At 39.4% G+C, this 21,290-nt stretch overlaps 1 protein-coding gene across 1 annotated transcript in view; it reads left to right on the top strand.

The window, feature by feature from the left end:
- MYO3A (myosin IIIA) overlaps positions 1–21,290 on the top strand; it is a 172,237-nt gene that overhangs the window by 132,376 nt on the left and 18,571 nt on the right. Inside the window, exons 26-29 of the mRNA XM_033407896.2 lie at positions 2,445–2,607; positions 4,210–4,333; positions 6,236–7,148; positions 8,914–9,058. Coding sequence (XP_033263787.2) covers positions 2,445–2,607; positions 4,210–4,333; positions 6,236–7,148; positions 8,914–9,058 — 1,345 coding nt within the window. The remainder of the gene's footprint in view (positions 1–2,444; positions 2,608–4,209; positions 4,334–6,235; positions 7,149–8,913; positions 9,059–21,290) is intronic.

Here is a 21,290-nt window from a genome sequence, read left to right as displayed (position 1 = left end):
AATGATTTCAATAGGATTCTGTTTTTCTTTATTTTCCTAATTCTCAAATCTGCTTTTGTTGTAAACTTGAAATTTATCGAGTGAAATGTTATTACTAGACGCACACTATAGGTGTTTGGATATTGGTGTGTTTATGTATCAGATCTGAGAGCCTGTGAGATCTTAGCTTATTTAATCCCTTAAAGCAGCGGTCCCCAGCGTTTTTGGCACCAGGGACTGGTTTCGTGGAAGACAGTTTTTCCGCAGATGGGGGGCGGGAGGAGGATGGCTCAGGCGGTAACGGGAGCGGTGGAGAGCGGCAGATGAAGCTCCGCTCGCTCGCCTGCTGCTCCCCTCCTGCTGTGCGGCCCGGTTCCTCCTGGGGGTCGGGGACCCCTGCCTTAAAGAATGAAGTACAAAATCATACCTGTTTTGAATATGGAAGTAAGATAGGTGGCTTCTTGGAGAAAGGATGCATTTACTTCTCAGATATCCTCAGAGCATTACAAACAAGATGGGGATAAGGAGATAAACAGGACCAGGTCCTGGGAGTGCACTAAATGTATCACTGGGGGAGGATGGAGAAGAAAATCAAGCTAAGGCAAAGAAGTACTCAGATTGACCACTCAAGGGTAACTGCTTTCAGCTCTTCCACAGACGTAGACTGACATGCCGCCCTTGCCAAGAAATCTATATTAGCTGTGGGAAGTGTGGGACAGAATGTTCATATGTTCAGATGAACAGTTAGGCCTGTTAGTTACCTCTTTTATATACAGTAGTGTGTATATGTCAGTTCCAATCTCCCAATTTATCCCCCTCCTGCCGCCACCGATTTCCCCCTCGGTAACGATAAGTTTGTTTTCCACATCTGTGACTCTATTTCTGTTTTGTAAATAAGTTCGTTTGTACCATTTTTTTTAGATTCCACATATAAACAATGTCATATGATATTTGTCTTTCTTATAACTGATTCACTTTGCTGTATAGCAGAAACTAACACAACATTGTAAATCAACTATACTCCAATAAAAATTAGTTTAAAAAAAGAAAAGTTAGGCCTGTAACAATTTAAGGAAATTTTCAAAGTGTTTATCTTATACGGAGTGTCCCACATATTCAGTAATCCGTATTTACTTTAGTATTTAGTAAGGGGAATTCCTGAGCATTACAAAGATATGTTTTTTATTCACACCATTTTCTTTCAGATTCTCACAAGAGTGAATTTTGTCAGGCTGACATCTCATGATTTATGGTCTGAAACACATGCCTAACTTCAAATGGAGTTTTAACTTGTAAAAAGGCCCTTTGCAGTTCCAGTTTTGCATGATATTTAAGCAGCATTTTAAAGCTATTTGTATTTTTCCACTTCACCTTTTCCAATTCATTAAGATGGATAAAAGTGTTCAATATAAGAACATTCCTAATGCTGTGCAAAAAAAAATGATGACCTTTTTAGATAGATTGAATTTTAAATGAATTGTCGGCAGTAGAATAGACTAAATATATTAGCATCTAGAGTCCTGTAGAAATTAAAACTAAATTCAATCAAAACCTGTAATGCTAAACTGTTGGCCCTTGGTGCCAGGCTTCTAAGTGCTGAGAGAATTCTACAGTCAGGGTTACCAGGTCTCATGACTCAGCTCTTAAATTTGAATTCAAGTGACTTCTTAGTGGATTCAATAAACTCTCTTTGAGGTGACTTTCATTAGTAAATTTAGCCATTAAAAGAAAAAAAACATACCTTCCTATTTCCTGGGAGAGGTTGAAAACTCTTAGTTGAGAACAGCTCCGAGCCTTCAGGCTCCCCTGTTGCTCCGATTCATTTTGATTTTAGAATCATCAAAAACCAGCCCTCCTATCTTCACAGTGGCTGCTGGGTCCGGTGAGAAGGTTGTTCATTCTGCATGGGACCCTCTCTCTGCCTTACTCTCTCCACTGACAACACTGTGAGCCCCTGCAGGGCAGTGCCCCTGGTTTGTTCACCTTTGTGTTCCAGCAGATAAGTACATAGAATAGGTCTCAGTAAACATTTGGTGAATGAACTCCTCTAACTATAATTGTCCTCTCTCTTACAAATAGATTTGTAAGATTTTTAAGTTTGGGAAGTTTAATTATCTCTTCTTTCAAAAAGCATAAAAAATTAGCTTTATCCAGAGTATCTGATGCTAAAACTTTGATAAAAGAGCTTGGTATCCTCCACTCATATTGGCCTATCCAACAAAACCTAGGTACCTGTTGCAAATAAAAAGTATGATTGTTAAACTATATTCCTTCTCAAAGAGGGGTTTTCTTCAATCATAAAAATCTATAATGTGATAGCAACATCCAAGCCAAAGAAGCAAAAGATAGTGATTTCCAAAATCGAAAAATGTTTAGAATATAATCTAGTCTTCAGAGCACAGCACATGACTGTTCCACACCTGCATGCCGTAGTTTTATTTGTGTTTTATTTTAATTCTTTTAAGGTGTTCCTTAAGTATTATCATGTGGAACAGTTAAATTTAATGCGAAAGGAAGCCATCGACAAGCTTATTTTGATTCAAGCCTGTGTCAGAGGATTCTTGGGCTCAAGAAGATACCAAAAAATACAGAAGAAAAGGAAAGAGAGCGCTATAATAATACAGTCAGGTAATCACTCAGACCATCTCACCGTGTAACAGAACATAATGCTGTGTTCAGATGTGTGCATGAAATCAAATCTTACTTACCTCCAATTCTTATGTCGCTTTCGTGTTTAATTCCAAACTCTGTTACCTTGATACTTTCTCTGTGCTAAATCTGAATGATTGTTGTAGTGACTGACACTTTTAATATCTGAATAAATGTTTTGTTTTAAAGAAAATAATTTTCAAATTTTCTGTCACAATGAAACACAATTGACGTATTGTGCAAGATACAGCAAGTGACTGAATTAATTGTAGATCTCAAGAATCATATTATTATAACCCATTGGGCAGTAACATTTTCCCTACTTTATTCCAAAGGTTACACTTGCCATAATTTTTGACAACTTAATGAAATCTCACTCTGCTAAAGGGCATCCATTTCTTTCTGTTAACTGTAGGGAAATAATATTTATAATCATATTTCACAAGTTTTTATTAAATGTATTAATAGACTTTGGATTTCACTTTCCATTTTTCTATAAAAAGCTAAATTTAGAACACAGCATGGCTTAATACAATATCTTTCAAAAACTTTTGACTAGATACCCATAACAAACAATGTATTTTACTCTGTAACCCGATATACACACATACTACAAGCACTGCCTTCTGATACTTTTCTATTCTGGTTTATTCCATTTAATTTCTAGTTGTTAGATTTGGCCCACTAAATCGATTTTATGATCCACTATTTATTTGCAAGCTACATTCTGAAGAACACTGATGTGGTGGGCAGAGTAGCTGACTGACATTCAAAAGATTCAGTTCAAGGTCCAGTTCCAATCCGTCAGTCCATAAGAGCTCATCATCATCTTTTGGAACTTTAAGCCCTTCACTCTCACTGGGACATCAAAAATGCAAACCCTGCAATTTGGGATTTAATTCTTTATCCACAATTCCAAACTTCATAAAACACTGAAAAAAGAGGTTTTTCATAACTCATTTGGAAGTGAAACATGACCTGATATTCACAGTCCTTTATTCATCCCACTTGGTAAGAATTGTATGTTTTTCTGGAGAAATATTCATGTGTTTGACTATGGAATGCTGATTTACCATGGGGAATTTTACAGAATATATGTTATTTGTTCCAAATTACTTTTCTAAAAATTTTTTTAAAAAAGTTTAAGTCTGAATTCTGAAATATATCTGGCTCCAAGAATAATTGGCCAAAAGGTTCAAACCATATACTTAGATAATAGGGGTTTTCTCCCATGAATAGCTGAACATGGCAGGAATAAAAGAAACATAAGCATTAGCAGATTTTAAGCAAATGGTGAGTACACGTTGTCTTTTTCATCAACTTAGCTCATCTCTATCATTTTAGTTTCATCTTAATACTCCCCTTAATACGAAAGTTACTTCAATTATTTTCTTGCTAAAGCTTGTCATCTGGAAGAGTCTTCTTAATGAGTCCCATATTTTTTCGAACCTGTTCTATTTGGAATCTTTAATTTCATTTTCCTCTTTGGCACTGATGGTGAAAAGCCATTTGTTTCTACCCATTGAAGTAATGCTTTTTATTTATTATAATTAACACTGCTCTGGGCCTTATATGTTTCAGCTGCAAGAGGACATCTAGCCAGGAAACAAAGGAAAGAAATTGTTAACACGAAAAACACAGCAGTAAAAACCATTCAGACTCAAGATCAGGAATTTGACTACAAGAAAAACTTTGAAAATAAAAGGTAAAATAATGTTCATTCTTATACCATCTTGACAGTATAGATTTTTCACATCTGGAAAGTCACAAAATAAAGTCCACAATGAACAAGATGGGGTACACATATACAATGTAATATTTTTAGCCATATAAAGGAATGAAATAGTGCCATTTGCAGAGACGTGGATAGACCTAGAGACTGTCAGACAGAGTGAAGTAAGAAAGAAGAAAACAAGTATCATATAATATTGCTTATATGTGGAACCTAGAAAAATGGTGCAGATGAACTTATTTGCAAAGCAGAAATAGAGACACAGATGTAGAGAACAAAACTTACGGATACCAAGGGGGGAAGGAGGGGTAGGATGAATTGGGAGAATGGGATTGATATATATACCCTACTATGTATGAAATAGATAACTAATGAGAACCTGCTGTATAGCACAGAGCACAGGGAACTCTACTCAGTGCTCTGTGGTGACCTAAATGGGAAGGAAATCCAAAAAACCAGGGGAGATATATATATATATATATATATATATATATATATATATATATATATATATATATATATCTGATTCACTTTGCTGTACAGTAGAAACTAACACAACATTGTAAAGCAATTATATTCCAATAAAAATTAAAAAAATAAAAGTCCACAGTCTTTCTCATACCTAACCAGGTTCCTGACAGTGTCAGCGACACCCCGTGGCCACTTTTGTGTTCTTTATCCTATTGGAGAGTTTGTTGTCATTTCACTCCGATGACCACACTTCCCTCCTCAAAGAAGATCTTATCTTCAAGTTAAGGGGAAATCATTCCAACTGTCCTTTCAAAAGGGTATTAATAAAGGAACAACTGTGAAATTTTGGCCAACGTATCATGAACAAGATCATGAACCATAGCAGGGACACTGCTTTTCCTTGAATTTTGTAAGATATTTTCTGTGCTCCGTAGACTTAGAGCTTATCAAAGTACAGCATGCAGCCTAGTGAACATACCCTACTTACTGGTCTCAAATGTAGATATAGTTTCCCCATCTCCTTATTGTAGGTACTTTGTTTGGAAAAGGACATATCTTTTTTTTTTAATTTCCTATTTAATCTTAATGTCCTGAAGCTGAAACAAATTTAACAGCCAGTGGTTTTTCACCATTGTATATAAAATTGCTAGTTTACAAGAGAACATGACACTTTAATAAAATGTAAAACTAAGTAACCAACGTTTTTCTTGTCTCTAAAAAGCAAAATGACTTCTTAAAGAAACAAAAGGCTACCAAGAGATTCAAAGTTTTCTGCTGAGTTACAATATGTTTTAATAATCTAGGGACTCGATGAGCGTATTTTTAAATGTATGCCCTCACTAACTGAACACCCAACGTTATGTTTGTTCCTACATCACCTTCTAGCTTTTTATTATTTTAGCTCTTCTCAAATCTTTCAGAATTGTGACAAATACTAACAAATGATGGCTATCACAGAAAATTATGAAAGAGGAAAATGTGTTTTTTTTCCTTGTCTTCTTAATGTAATAAATGTACCATAATCATCTTTTCCCACTACTCTGTACCCTCTGCTACTTTTGGAAGAAATACAATCCTGAACGAAGCAAAAAAGATAATTTCTTGGAAAAGGAGATGCGTTGAAGTGATTAAGTTCCTGGGACTTTGATACCTCAGTAAGATGCTAGGATATTTCTCACCCTAATTGGAAGCTAGTTTTCTCATTATTTGAGTAGCCATCACAGTTGTCACTAGAGAGGACATTTCGGGGGAAATACTCAATTATTGTGACTTGATAAGTCTTTATTCTGAGCTTTTTTGTCCCTTTTGCTTTGCTCCCAACGTAATGTAACATGTGCTATTGCCAAACAAGGTAATAAACTCTAGTTTAGTATCATATATTCCGATGCAATATATTTTACACAGGGAATCCTTTGTGAAGAAACAGACAGAGAATGCAGTCTCTACTAATGAAACAGTCATTCCAGCTCCAAATAACAAGGGGAATACATCTGTAGTGAAGACTTCTACTTTCAAAGCTGAGGGGGAATCCACGAATGCTATGGAAAGTAACAACAGAGGATATCAGACCCCGAAAAAAATGAACAATGTGTATGAGGAAGAGGCTAAGCAAGAATTGTATCTGGTGGGGGACCCTTGGGCAGAAGTAAACACCAATAAGAAGTATATGAAAGACTTGGAAGAAAATAGTAAGATAAGGAAAATGGAAAAGGAGGACACTGTGGTCCAGAATTATTATCAGTGCTACACAGAGGAAAGGAATTTCGAAGACTCAAAAGCAGCATATCTAGAAAGGAAGGCCATATCAGAAAGGCCAAGCTACCCAGGACTTTGGTTAGCGCAGGAGACCTCAGCTCCTAAGCAGCCTTCTTTTAAAAAAACTTTAGAACCTAGTCTTAGCCACAGGTCGGTTTGCCAAGATGCAAATAGCAAGGAAAAAGAAAAGAAGACGTCCGTCGTCACCCAGAATGCCCCAGTATGCAGTCATCAGAGGAACCCTGTGAGGCATGGGATGGTCCAAGAGAGGCAAATCGAACCGGCAATGCAAGCCCAGGAAAAAGAAGACAAAGCAGCGGTGTTCATTCAGAGCAAATACCGGGGCTACAAGAGGGGGCAGCAGTTAAGGAAGGACAGGATGTCTTCTTTTAAAAATCAAAAAGCGGTTGCAACACCGACAGAAGTAGCAAGAAACACTCACACTTTGTATTCCCATCCCACAAAATTTGAGGAATACTGTAACATCAGGATGAAGAGCGTTAGAGACTCAAAAGCAATTTCAGAAAAAGAAGCGTGTGATTTGGCAATTTTTTCAAAACAGGTATGTAAACGAACAGATTTGTTTAGTAGTACAGATCTCTGGGAACTCCACGATAACCGAGTTAAACAGACAATTGATAACTGATATATTGTTTCATCTGTTTTTATGAGATTGCAAACCTTTTCAATAAAACATCTCAGGGACAGTGCTATTCGAATAGCCATAAATTTTGTAAACAAATTTCTATGATAAAAATAGTATAAAATGCAATGGAAATCTTGTGTAGTAAGGAGACTAGTCATTGGTTTATACAGCCTACTAAAATGCTGGCATTTGACAATGCAAATTTCCATGTATCTGAGATCTTCCATTATAGCTGAAAAAAAAAGTTTTCAAAATCCTCTAAAGTCTATGCTTTCTGTACCCCAAATTTTGAGAAGACATAATTAGGTATCAGAATCAGATGGTAGCATTACTGAGCATATATGCAATGAAGATGACAATCTATATGTTCCGTCATGGCCATGAGGAACCATCAAGAAAAGCCACAAAGGAAAATTCCCTCTTGGAGAATATCTCGTGCTATTGGTAGGCGTGTTTCAGCTGTTTCTAAAAGGGGCAGTCGGCTTTAGGGCTTCTCCCAGGTGTACATGGAACTCTGATAAATTAGTGCTATGGAGAGATCACAGGCCCCTGTCCCTGCCCCACTCTGGCTCTTTCTCTCTTTCTAGGTGTTTGACCTTGAGAAAATCACTTTATGTGTCAGCACCCTTATTTTCTCCTGTGTAAAGTGAAGGATTTTCACTAGGTGGCCTCTAAAATGCATATTATAAATGAATATGTACTATCAGGGTAGTCAATAGTGTATGAAATCATAGAAGAAATGTCATAATGGGTTCAAAGAAGGATCACCTATTACTGCTGAGTCTCTAAACTCTGCCTTTTGTCTGACGGTGGCTAAGCCCGCAAGAAACACAATAACTGCCCTTGGACACCCCCTGACTGTTATGAGTGTGGCCCAAACATCTCCAACCCCTAGCTGGTCATAGATCTGCCATTGTTTTATTTAGTCCCTTCCTGTTCTACTTTTTTTTTAAGCACATGGAAATAATTGAGTTTGATATACAGGCAGTCCTTCCCTTCCTTGTGGTAAATCTGCTCACTCTAAAGACCAAAGCAGAGATTAGGACCCTGACCTGCCAAGCACCTGCCACATTCAGGAGATGCAGAATCACCTGGCATCCACCTACAGCTGGCAAACCCACCGTGGGAGTGGATTCGGTACTCCCCGGGAGCAGAGCTCGAGGCAGAAGAGCAGGAGCCCCACCTTCAACCTAGCAGGGCAGCTGTGTTAACAGACAAGGTAGAGGCAGAGGGGCCAGGATGGAAAGAGGAACCAGGAGAGAGAGGGTAGCGCTGAAGTCAGGCGAAGACGCCTGGACAGGAAAGGAGGAGATCAACACAGTCCCAGTCAGCAGAGGGGCTCCTCAGGATAAAAGCAGAAGAGCCACGGCAGCAGAATGCTAAGGATGGAAGCCAGATCTTAGGGACCCTGGGAAGGAGTTATCAGGAGAGAGTGCTTCTGGAGGGTCATATGTTGGACAGTTTTGAATGGAAGATGTGAGATGGGCAAGTAGCACAAAGGGGGAGGTTTTGTCAAGTGAGGACTTTATCCGACCTTGGTACGGGGTCAGGGTGAGTCCTGGAGAAGCAGTACATGAGAGCCCCAGGGGGAGCGGTTCAGGAATTGACCAGACCCCAGTGTACCTTGGAGCTCACTGAATTCTCTTCCTTGATCTAATCTGATATGTGACCTTCTTTTTAGATAACAAAGCTATCTGAAGAATATTTCATTCTGCAGAAAAAACTGAATGAAATGATTTTGTCACAGCAACTGAAGCCTCTTTATCTGGGTGTCTATCCTTATAAGCCAATTACTAGACGAGTTTCTTCTCAGCAGTGCATCTCAGGTAAAGATGGGTAGAGTTGGAACTTCCCGAAGGGACAGGCAAAGCCAGATACTTTGTTTATTAGTTGTCCACCTTTATTCTATAGCAGATTTGGGGTGACAATGTTTTAACTGTCTTGGCAAGAGCCTTCATTTTATTTCATTTTTTATAAGTAGATACACACTTTTCCAGAATATTCCACATACCCCCTACCTTTTTTGATTTCATTCTCCTCTTCTTTTCTTTTTTTTTTGCGGTATGCGGGCCTCTCACTGTTGTGGCCTCTCCCGTTGCGGAGCACAGGCTCCGGACGCGCAGGTTCAGTGGCCATGGCTCACGGGCCCAGCCGCTCCGCGGCATGTGGGATCTTCCCGGACCGGGGCACGAACCCGTGTCCCCTGCATCGGCAGGCGGACTCTCAACCACTGCGCCATCAGGAAAGCGCTCCTCTTCTTCTCTTTTTCTTTTCTTTTTTCCCTTTATATACACTTTAACTAGAACTTGGCATATGTCGCCAAAAGGGAGTAGAAAGGGATGGAGTTGGGGGAGGTTGGGGAGCAGGGTGCAGTTTGGATAAGCGGGAGCGAACAAGTGAAATATATCTGTTCCTTCTGTCAAAATCTGTATGTTAAGTAGAAGGTGCAAATCTCCATTCAGATGCACAAACCCAGATGCACTATTAAATTTTCTTCTTATCAGCCTAAGTCACTGTCTGCCCACATGCACTAAACTGGTGGCGAGTTCAGACTCAGGAATTATCAGACCTCCCCTTCCCCAGGGCTGTGCAAGGGCCCCGGGGCCTTATATAGCCACCAAAGGATCAGGTAAAGCCTGTAGTCACTAGTTAGTTGCCCACAGGTACTGCTGTGACCCTCATCTCCTAGCTGGCCTCTGCTGCTCCCATTCGCGCAGGAGACGCTGGGAAGCGGGTGTGTCAGGAGTCTTACCAGGTTTGCACACGCTCCCAGTAGCCCTCCTCCCTGCAGCCTTACCACCTCCCCAGGGGCGGCCACCCATGGCCCTGCTGGGCCCTGTCTGGGAGAATCTGCATTTATTTTCCTTTGGTCCTTATTTCTCGGAGGCCCTCGCCCGCTCAGGGCACCAGGCCCCACCTCTGCAGTGAGTTTGGCTCTTACCCAAGGCAGGACCACTGCTAACCTCAGGCAACTCCCCTGGTAGTCCCTTAGGCAGGGAAGGACTAAGATGAGCCCGGCTATTTGTCTGATACGGGAGGAAGGAAAAATAGCTTAATGTTTCAATCAGTTATCCTGCCACATTGTTTTCAAGACTTGTGTGAAGCTTTAAAAACAGCAACAACAAAAAACACTGCCACGAAGTGTCCACCCTTCCCAGCCCTGCTGCTCCCAGGCCCTGGCCCAGACTCTTGACGTGAAGAAGCAGCCTGGCAAGTCAGAGTCCGGAGGCCCATTAGTTTGAATGCCACCGATGCCCCCTGCCCAGAGGCCTGCTGACCAGCAGAGCAGAGAGGGGCCCGGGGGCTTCAGCCTCCCTCGTGGCTGTGTGCGCAGAGGCCCTGGTGAAGGCGGGGCGGTGAGGTGCTGGAGGGAGCTTCCGGGTAAGCAGCTCAGCCCAGGGCTCAGCAGGAAGCAGGGGGTGGAGGGGGGCCGCGGACGCTTCCTGGAGGGGAGTGGAGGCCACCAGTGTTTTGCCACGACCTGCACTTTTGACCATCCAGGAGTTTTGTGTGTGTCGTGTGTTGTGTATGTGTGTTTACTGAAAATGCTTTAAGGTGCACAGGGTGATGATTGGAGGCCCACATACCTGGCGAAATATGACTGCAGTCAAGCTAATTAACACATCTTCTTCTCACATAGTTGCCTTTTTTGGCGTGTGTGTGATGAGAGCACCTGAAATCCACTCTCCTAGCACATTCCCAGGGTTCGGTACCGTATTATTACCTGTAGTCACCGTGCTGTACATTGGATCTCTAGACTTATTCATCCTGCACACCTGCAGCTCTGTCCCCTTTGACTAACATCTCCCTGCTTCCCCCGCCTCCCCACCCCGGGTAACCACCATTCTGCTGTCTGCTTCTAGTGTTTGACTTCTTTAGATTCCACGCATAAGTGAGACCATGCGGTTTTTCTTCTTTCTGCACCTGGCTTATTTCACTCAGCATAATGTCCTCCAGGTTAACCCATGTTGTCCCAAATGGCAGGATCTTCTTTAAGGCTGAATAATACTCCTCTGTGTGTGTGTGTGTGTGTGTGTGTGTCACATCTCCTTTCTTCACTCATCTGTTGCTGGACGCTTAGGTTGTTTTCCCTATCTTAGCTATTGTGAATAATGTTACAGTGAACATAAACATATCATGTAAGGTACTGATTTCATTTTGGGGGGATATATACCCAGAAGAGGGATTGCTGGATCATATGGTAGCTCTATTTTTAGTTTTTTCAGGAATCTCCATATTCTTCTCCATAATGACTGAACCAATGCACCTTCTCACCAAAGGTGTACAAGGGTTCTCTTTTCTCCACATCCTCTCGCCAGCATTTGTTTCTCTTGTCTCTTTGATAATAGACATACTGATACCTGTGAGGTGATATCTCATTGAGATTTTGATTTGTATGAAAGCACTCTTTCATATACTGTTGGCCATTTGCATGTCTTCTTTGGAAAAATGTCAATTCAGGTTGTTTGCCAATTTTTTAATCTGGTCGCTTGGTGTGTGTGTGTGTGTGTGTGTGTGTGTGTGTGTGTGTGTGTGTGTGTGTGTGTGTGTGTGTGTGTGTGTGTGGCTGTTCAGTTGCATGAGTTCCTTATTTTGGTTATTTGGATATTGTCTGAAATATGGTTTCCTTTGCTGTGCAGAAGCTTTTGAGTTTGATGTAGTCCCACTTGTTGATTTTTGCTTTTATTGCCTAAGCTTTTGGTGTCATATCCAAAATATTACTAGCAAGGCCAACGTCAAGAAGGTTTTCCCCTATGTTTTCTTCTAGGATTTTTATGGTTTCAGGTCTTACGTTTAAGCCTTTAATCCATTTAGAGCTGATTTTCTTGCATGGTGTAAGATGACTCCAATTTCATTCTTTTGCGTGTGGATATCCAGTTTTCCCAGTGCTGTTTATTCTTTCCCCATTATGTATTCTTGATGCCCTTGTCAAAATTAGTTGACCCATATATACTTGGGTTCATTTCTGGGCTGTCTATTCTGTGCCATTGATTTATGTGCCTGTTTTAATGCCAGTACCATACTGTTTTGATTACTTTAGCTTTTTATTTAGCTTAAGATCAGGAAGTGTGATGCCTCCACTCTTCTTCTTTCTCAAGATTGCTTTGTCAGGGACTTTGAAAAGGCCTAAAAGCAGCAGAAATTTACTAGAAAGTCAAAATAGTTCACTTCATTCTTCAATGAAGGCCAGCCTGGCCAACATCTGAGTTTTCCCCTGTCCCTGAGAGTAGCAGAGGAAGTGCCTGAGAGAGGGCCTGAAGTGGCCTGAAGACACAGAGGGGTCTGGGCAGACCTGACAACCCAGAACCAAGTAGGAAGGGAGGACACTGGGAGATGCAGTGGCCTGGGGAGAAAACAGAAACCCAGAATGACTAAGTTTTCTCAGAAGACACTAAGAAAATGGAAAGCAACTGAGTTTAACTAGGATTCGTTAACAGTAACGTCATGCTAGAAAATCGAAATGAGCACTAAGAGGGAGGAATTAAGTCGAGTTTTAGGAACATCAAGTGACATTTTTGTACATCTGAACTGTTGTACATCGTGACCACTTAACCCAGATGAAGTGGTGGCTGAGACAGCCAACAGTCTTAAGCAAAGGTTAGTCGGTAGATGCCCTACCAGGCGGGTGGATGCGTGCATGGTGACTGAAGCCGTTGAGTAGATGAGATCATCCAGGAAATTCACCTACGGTGAGAAGAGAAGAGAACCAGAGCGTGAGTCTAGACATGTACGGGTCAGGTAGAGAGGAGCCAGCAAAGAGGACCAACCAGAGAGGTGGGAAGGACACAGGGAGCCCAGTACTTCAGAAGCCACAGGAAGAGGGTTTTAAAGATGTCATGCAGGATGGTGCAGGTTGATGCTGACAGAGCAAGTGGGGAGAGAACTATAAAATATCCATTGAATCTCCTATATGTTAACAGTTACTTACAACTTCCCCTAACGTTTGTGAATAGACACAAAGGGAAAGGGGGATGCTGACAATCACTGTGCTGCTTCTGGGAGATTCACCCTCCGATATCTGCCGGGTTTTGTCATCAGGTGTAGTCTATGTTCAGGTATTTTAATGATCTAGGCAGCTTTTTAAAAAATTTCTTGAATAGTTTATAAAAGTTCACAGTAAATATAGTTCAAAGAATTCAAACTGAGGTCACAAATTGGGCCAGATATTGCTTGGTCAATATTTAATCCCTGCAAGGGATCTAGATTCATTATTGTACCTTTGGATGTGCTTATTTACCTCAGGAAAATCAAACTCCATCCTAAATTTCTCTGTAAACCAGCCTGGGTTTGCCAATCTTCTGACCACATTTAAACCAAGAATTTCCACCACCTGTTCCCTTTTCCTCCAATTCTAGTGATTTTCCCAGTTATACTTACATACCTTCAGACATCACAAACCCCACACAGGTATTCAGATGCACACTTATAGGAGGGAGTAGATTATCAGTACCACGGTCCATGTTTACTTATCCTCAAGTTATTTCATGTAGATTGGTTTTGTCTTCCTCAGTCAGATTTTCAACCCTTGCAAGCAGGACCATGCCATGTACTATATGTTCATTTTTCTGTTACCCTAGCACACTTATTCATCACACTGTAGACATTTAATAATGGCTTATTAATTGGCTGGAAAGCTGTTTAATTTCCTCCAAGAATTATATGTGGAGCAAAGTACAGTGGCCAGTGGAGCAAAGATTTAAAAGTTTTATTTTTATTAAAACAAAAAAATGTCGCATTACATTCTTTAAATGTTTATTTGTTTTTGTATGTTGTATGCTTTTAAACTTCTAGTCAGGGAAGGCCTTATATTGTAGAAGGCCTAATGTATAGAGGTCCTGTCTCCCTAGATCATCAGAATTGCTAACCCCGCAATTTGGAACCTCGCAGTGCGGGCAGCTGCCAGCCCCCCGCAGAGGCGCATTTAGCCGATATGCTGTGGAACCTGCTAGCGGGGGTTCAACAGGCCACCGCTGCAGCACTGACCTTCATGGCAAACCATACCTCCCCATGAAGAATTTCACTTGGAAGACCAAATCAAGCTAGTTTACAAATAATTATGTCACTAAAGTAGGCCTAACAGTCACCTGAAACTTTCATTATCTCATGCCTCTCAAAAATCTACAGGCATCTTCAAATAATTGCTACGCCCGACTGCGTTGTAACAACTCAATCAGCCTTAGCTGGATTACGTAAAGTGACCTGGGAAAGCTTCTTACCTATTCTGAAGAAAGCCCTAGACCTAGAGGGCTGAGATAGGGAGGGTGGGAGGGAGGCTCAAGAGGGAGGGGACAGGGGACATATGTGTGCATATGGCTGGTTCACTTTGGTGTACAACAGAAATAACACAGTACTATGGAGCAATTATGCTCCAATGAAGATCTATTTTAAAAAAAAAGTACAAAAGCAAATTTTTTCTAGAGGTCACTTTGAAAATTCATCAGGGTATTCTAAGTTATAATCATGCCTAATGGTCGTGTGGTGAAAACAGTGAAGGGGCCAGTAATATATCTTGAATGTATGGTTATCTGGTGGTTCAGCTTGATTTAAAGACAGATTAAGAGAAAAGGAGCACAGAATCGGCCTGGGCTGGATACCTGTTGGCACTGAGTGATGTGTACAGGGAGGTTCATTCTGCTATATTCTGTCTGTTCTTTTCTGCTCTTGTGAATGTTTGAAATTTTCTATAATAAAAGATTAAACAAAAAAAAAAAGCAAGCCCTAGAAAATGTGGATAATAAATGAGAATAATTAAGTTTTCAATTTTATTTTAACAAGCTGTAACCTTATTTTATAAGGTTCTCTCTCTGTGAGACATATTTTTTAATGTGCGAAAGTGTCGAAAGTAAAATAATGTCCAAGTGAAAACTGAGGAACTAATTAAGAAGTTTAAAAATAAAATTAGGTAAGTACACGAACTGCTTGTTTTATATATTTGTTTTGATAATAATCATTATCAATTGAAACTGACAGGAGTTAACTGCACCTGCATTTTCACCGAGAGGAATTTAGTACAGGATTTGTATAACTAGAGTGCGGCCATCTGATCACAGAGCCTATGCTGTTGTATTCAGAAGTATACGATGACATTGCATTATTTCACTTTGAATAATGTGCAGAGTTGCTCCTTTGGGGGGAGGGGGCGTTTCTTCTTAACTATGGTGCACCTGGCAATTGTGTTGACCTCTGTGAAGAGAAGAAAAAGATAAATTGTAGGATAAATATACCCTAGTAACACAAAAGCATATTTTCTTTCTCTCTTTTTACAAAGAAGCTGTGACTGTCCAACAGGCTGTAATTTTTTTAATGGGTTGCAAGGTTAACAAATAAGGACATTATGATAATTCCCATGCTTCATTTACATAACACCATCAGTAAATTCAACTCTAAATCAAAGCAGTCCCTTGCCATGCATACATACAGTAGATATAATGAAAATGCTTTCAGAGTAAATGTCAGAAGAAAAGAGCAATCTATTTATTTCTAAATTCTTATGGCATCTAGATTCATGCAGTAGTCCTAATATTTTCAGTTATTATGGTGCAGATTTGGTATTTGTTGTCAGGTATGCCTGTCAATTTACCATTGTAATGCTGGCCCTAGAAATGCATTTTGCAAACTGCCCAAGAATATGTCTTCACGTGTACCTGTAAACATATTTATAGCCATGTGAAGACCAGGTAGCTCAAATAATGTTGGGTCACATACTTTATAGGAGTTTTTTTTTTCATTAAGAGTAGAAAGTAAAGAGAGATCAGAAGTTATATTGCTTTTCCTCCCAACATACCTCTGATGATCACTTATCTTCTTACATTTATTTGCTACTATTCTCTCTTCATAAGAAATAATACTAATTCCCCCCAAATCGTTCAAAAAACGACAACCTTCAGTATCCAAAAACAAATGATTTTATTTATAACCTTACAATTCAGTGAGTATCATTTATTTTTAGCATTTCAGTTATATTAAATACTAACCATAAAAGCAGTTTGCCATACATGGGTTTACACTCTGAATTATCAAGTGTAAATTATTGATTTTGATGAGTTAACTGACTTAATTCCAACAGAACAGTTGACCTAGAAGCATTAAATGGAAATAGTTAAATTTTTTGCACTCAAATTATTTCTTCTCATTCCACAATTTTTATCTATTCTACACTACAGAGAACATGGAGCTGCCATGGAAGCAGGAGGGCAATGAACAGTATGTTTCCCCCCAACTTCCCATTAAATTTCTGATTAAAAAACGCACGAAAAAAAGACTAACCATGTCCTCAGCAAAGGAAACAGTTTTTTCTTTACGTATTTTGACATCATATTACTTAGCTATGAGATCAGTTCAAAGGGAAATTACATAGCATATTTGACAAAATAATATAGTCAACAAGGTAAATTCACATGGAGTTTATAATTTCATATCACATAGAGAAAACACCTTCTTAAATATCTAGTGTATTTTAAAAATTTTCTTACAGACATACTGGGCTAGTCCATAAACTCCCAAATATCAGAACTGAACCAGATTACATTTTCTGACCATGATGCAATTGAGATAGAAGTGTAAAAATAAGTCTTAAAATTAAGAATCAGTATGAAATCTGAGGTGAAGCAATTATAATTAGAGTTATAAGTTATTTCAAAATAATAAAAATGAGAATAGCTATATATAAAAACTATGAATGTAATGCAACCAGATCTATATTCATGGGAAAATTCAGATCATTAAATGTTTTTATGATTAACTGAGAGAAAATAATAATAAAAGGATGTAAAGTAAGATTTCTTTTTTTAAAAAAAAGGAGAACAAGTATTTTTCAGCCCCAGGAAAAACACAAAAAGAGAAATAATTTTGATAAGACAGAAATATACCAGATATCTAAATGAAGCTAAAATAGTATTTTTTGAAAATAAAACAAAATAGACTAATTACCTAAAAAAGAAGCCACAAAAAAAATAGAAATAAGAACAGTATTATAATAACTATAGTTGATAATATTAAAATCTTGGCATGCTATGAATGCAATTTCACAGAGACAAATACGAGGCTAAAGTGTAAATTTCTGAGAAGACATAGTCAGTACGATGATGTGTCTGTCAAAGAATTCCCTTCAAAAAAGTGTTCAGGAACTCACAGTGTTTTAGACAAGTGCATTCAAAATTCATGGAACAAGTAATTTCCATAGTGTGTGATCTGCTTGGGAGAAAAAGAAAAATACAGAAAGTCACCTATTTTATGAAGATCATCTACCCTAGAAGCAAAGTCTGACAAATAACCTCTTAGGAAGAAGGAAGGGAGAGGAGGGAGAAAGGAGAGAAAAAGAAGAAGAAAGCTATGGATCAATCTCAGGGATTTAGAGGTAAAACTCCGAAGTATAGTACTAGCTAATTGAATGCATATTACATTAAAAGACTATCCAAATAACACATATCAATGTAACATAATATCCAAAGTTCAAAAGAAAAAAGCCATCTTGATAAATGCTAAAACAGTTTTCAATAAAATCTAACACTGAGTCCTAATGAAAAGCAAAACTCTTATTTAATTAGAAATAGGAGATGCTTTAGCAATATAAAGAGTATATTTCTTAAATCAATTGTCAACATCATAATAATGGTAAAATACTGAAAGCAGTTCCTTTAAAAAGCAGGATGAAGGTAAGGATGCTAGTAACAACACTTTTTTACGTTGTTTATTTGGGAACTTCTAGCTGAAGCAATAGGACAGCAACAGAAGTTTCTGAAAAGCATGATTATTGAAAAGAAGAAGATAGGATTATAGGAGTATTAGCAGACAACATGAATTTTGACAATAAAAATGCAGAGAATGAACCAAAATAATGATTGGTACTTGTAAAAGAATTCAGCAAAGACACGTAGCTTTCCTATAATAATTTATAATGGGAAAAGAACATATTGGAAATAAGAGCAAAAACAAATAGAATACCTTGAAATAAAGTTAGCAAGAAAACCACAGAAAGATTAAAAAAAAAAAAAAGCAGAGGTGGACAGTGGAATGACCCGCTGTGTTTCTGGATTGAAAGATAAGAAAATGTAAACATATTCTAAAGTTGATTTCTAGGTTAAAAAAGTTGTGTTCCATTTCTATGAGATTTTCTTGAGAACTTAATGTCCCTAGATCTCATTTGTAAATTTCAGGAAAAAAGAATAATTATAAATGAGGTCTTGCCTTTTAGATGGTAGAACAAATAATATAAAGCTACCATTAAAACCATATGCCTCTGTTACGAAAATCAACCACAGATTAATGGAACAGAGCAGATAGCCCTAAAATTGACTGTAGTGTTTATAAAAACCTGTCCCCAAAAGATATACAGCAAACCAATAAGAAATGGACATATAATGCTGAAATTTTTCTGATTTGGGGAGAATAAATAAACCAGCCTTACCTTATACTGAATACGCCAGTATTTACCAGGTATATTAATGATTTACATGTGAGGAATAAACCAAGAGAAACCAGATGATATGAATTGACTATTTCACAGTCTCTGCTTAGGAAATGACAAAGCATAAGAAGTAATGAAAAGCATCACAAAGAAACACTGTGGTCGATTTGCACTGTGTAAACGTTAAAACCTAGGCATTAGAAAGCCTCATTTAAAGTTAAAGAGCTACAGACAAACTGGATAAAAATATAGAACAAGTGGAAAAGTGGTTAACGTATGTAACATAGAAAGAGCTCTTATAAATCATTAGGAAAAACACAAACACCGTCCATGGAAAAATGGACACATTGATTTATTTATAGAAGAACAAATGCACATGGAAAACAAGCATATATATGATTGCCGTGGAAATTAAAAGTATAAATTAAGTTACTATTTTTTACTCATCACAATGGCAGGGATGAAAAAATATTTAACGGTGACAAGAATGTGCTAGTTTAATTATCCTCAAACACTAATGGTGAGACTAAAGACGCAACATTTCAAAAAGTAATTTGGCAAAATATGTAAAAAAGCATTGAAATCATTTCTGTCACTCACCCAGTAAGCCCACTTATGAGAACATAGCCTAAGGAACTAATCAGAGCTGAAAGAGAAAAATTACGTACATGGCCAAAAATAAAATTAGACAATAAGAAAATGATTAATAAGTAATGGCACATTCATATATGGAATATAAACAGCCCTTAAAATTCATCTTTCATAGAAGAACCTTAGCAAACTGCTAGCTAATCTAACTAGGGATACAAGACTGCAGAATTGGAATGGGAATCCTGTAAATATATCAGCTTAATCTTCCCGCGTGTCAGGGGGTTCACTGACAAGAGCATCCATATACAGGGCTCTAGAGAAGCCGAGAGGCTGGTGGAGGGAGGGCCAGGTGCTTGCTCTCCAGTAGAGTGGACACTCTCCATCCCTCCCTACCTTGGACCTTCAGAGTCCATTCTGTACAAAATGAAGAATCTGAATAATGTTCCTGCAGCCTATACAGGGCTTCCACACCAGGTGGGAGAAGACTAGAATGCCATCTCCAGATAAGTTATCTTTGCTGCCAGGCTGTCTTGTGCCACTGAAAGCTGTCTTGCCACCTCCTGTGGCCATGCCTGCGACCAGACATGTCCTTATAAGGAATAGTAGCTTTTTAAAAATATTGGTGTATTTCACCTTACCGTGATAAGAACCACCTATCTGTTACAAAGTATGAGTGGGGCAGGGAGGTGGGGGGAGGCCAGAAACAAACTGAATGTTGCTTGTTTAAAATCAGGTAGTATTCTTCTATTCTGTGGTTTTTACAGGGCAATTTAAGAAAGTAACTGAGCAGTGAATAAATAATTTTCCCAAATTTGGCTCTTTGGAAAAAAAAATTAACGTATTCACCTCGAGCTATATACCCATACATTTTTCAGATAGAGATCAATATGGTCTTGAAAAACAACCAAGAGGTAATTGGGGGGCTCTTAAATGCCACTCCTGAGTTTTCCTTATTCTCCAGTCAGGTGAGCGTGTAGTTTTGTTGTTTGTCTCCATAGTTCCATGGACGGTCGTACACAGGATACATGCTCACAGCTCAACATGACACCCAGTAGGTGGCACTCTCAAGACACTGTCAGTGTCACTGTGTGCATTCCCGTATGCTTCTCATAGGGCGCCCCTGTTTATGTATGCTAGATGGCTGGGGGTGAGGGAGCAACCTAACTGCATGGACCAGACGAAACTAACTAGCCTCTGAGGACTCTAATCCATTACCTGTGCCCTACGAGGGTGACGGAAGAAAATGGCAGAAACACAGTGAGCATGTCCAAGAGACAGATGGTGGTCCAGAAGGGACGTCTGTGGGTCTCACCACACAAATAGAGCTGCATTATTCTCCTGTTTCTTCTGTGAGACAGGAGGGGCAGGCTGGGGGCAGCATCTTCCCCAAACCTAAGAGTGTAATTTATTGAAAAACTAAATGCTCAGTTTTCAAGCTTCTTGTGCAAAGTACTCAAACCAGAGTGGCAGAAAGCTTGAAGCCCATGAGCTGTAGGATAAGGACAGGTGGGAGTTGGCTCTAGGGCATCGGTGTTCAGTTGATAGGAAAAGAAGAAATAAAGGAATCACTTGAGCGGTTCCGAATGGGGCTGGAGGCTGACAGCTCCCTGCTTGCTGAGAAGGTCAGAGGGAGCCTGTGAGCCAGACCACTGAACACTAAGGCATCCCTGAAGTGTTCAGGACACTCAGAGCAGACTTACAGCTCTTCACCTCAGGAAAACTCAAGGGAACACAGTGGAGTAAAACAAGTGGTCCAATTCAGGGCAACCACGAGAAGTGAAAATATCTCTGGGAACTCAGAGCATGAGGCAGTGCAAGGCAGAGAGGAGTGCAGAGGGACTGAACTGTCCACACAAGCTCAGAACCTGCGTCCATTTCTGTTCAAGAGCGCCTCGCCTGGCTGAAGGGCAGATGAGGTGAAAGGCAGACAGGTTGCGAACCTGACTACAGTGAACCTTGCCTTTAACAAATAGCAGTGAATATTCCTCCCTTCTAAGATTTCCTCTGGGTCCCTATATTGCTGAAAGTTCATGACTGTCCTTTTGTAAATGGGAATTTAC

This window comes from Orcinus orca, chromosome 2 (genome assembly GCF_937001465.1).
Source record: "Orcinus orca chromosome 2, mOrcOrc1.1, whole genome shotgun sequence".
Classification (NCBI taxonomy): Eukaryota; Metazoa; Chordata; class Mammalia; order Artiodactyla; family Delphinidae; genus Orcinus; species Orcinus orca.
This window is presented reverse-complemented; position numbering and strand designations above follow the sequence as displayed.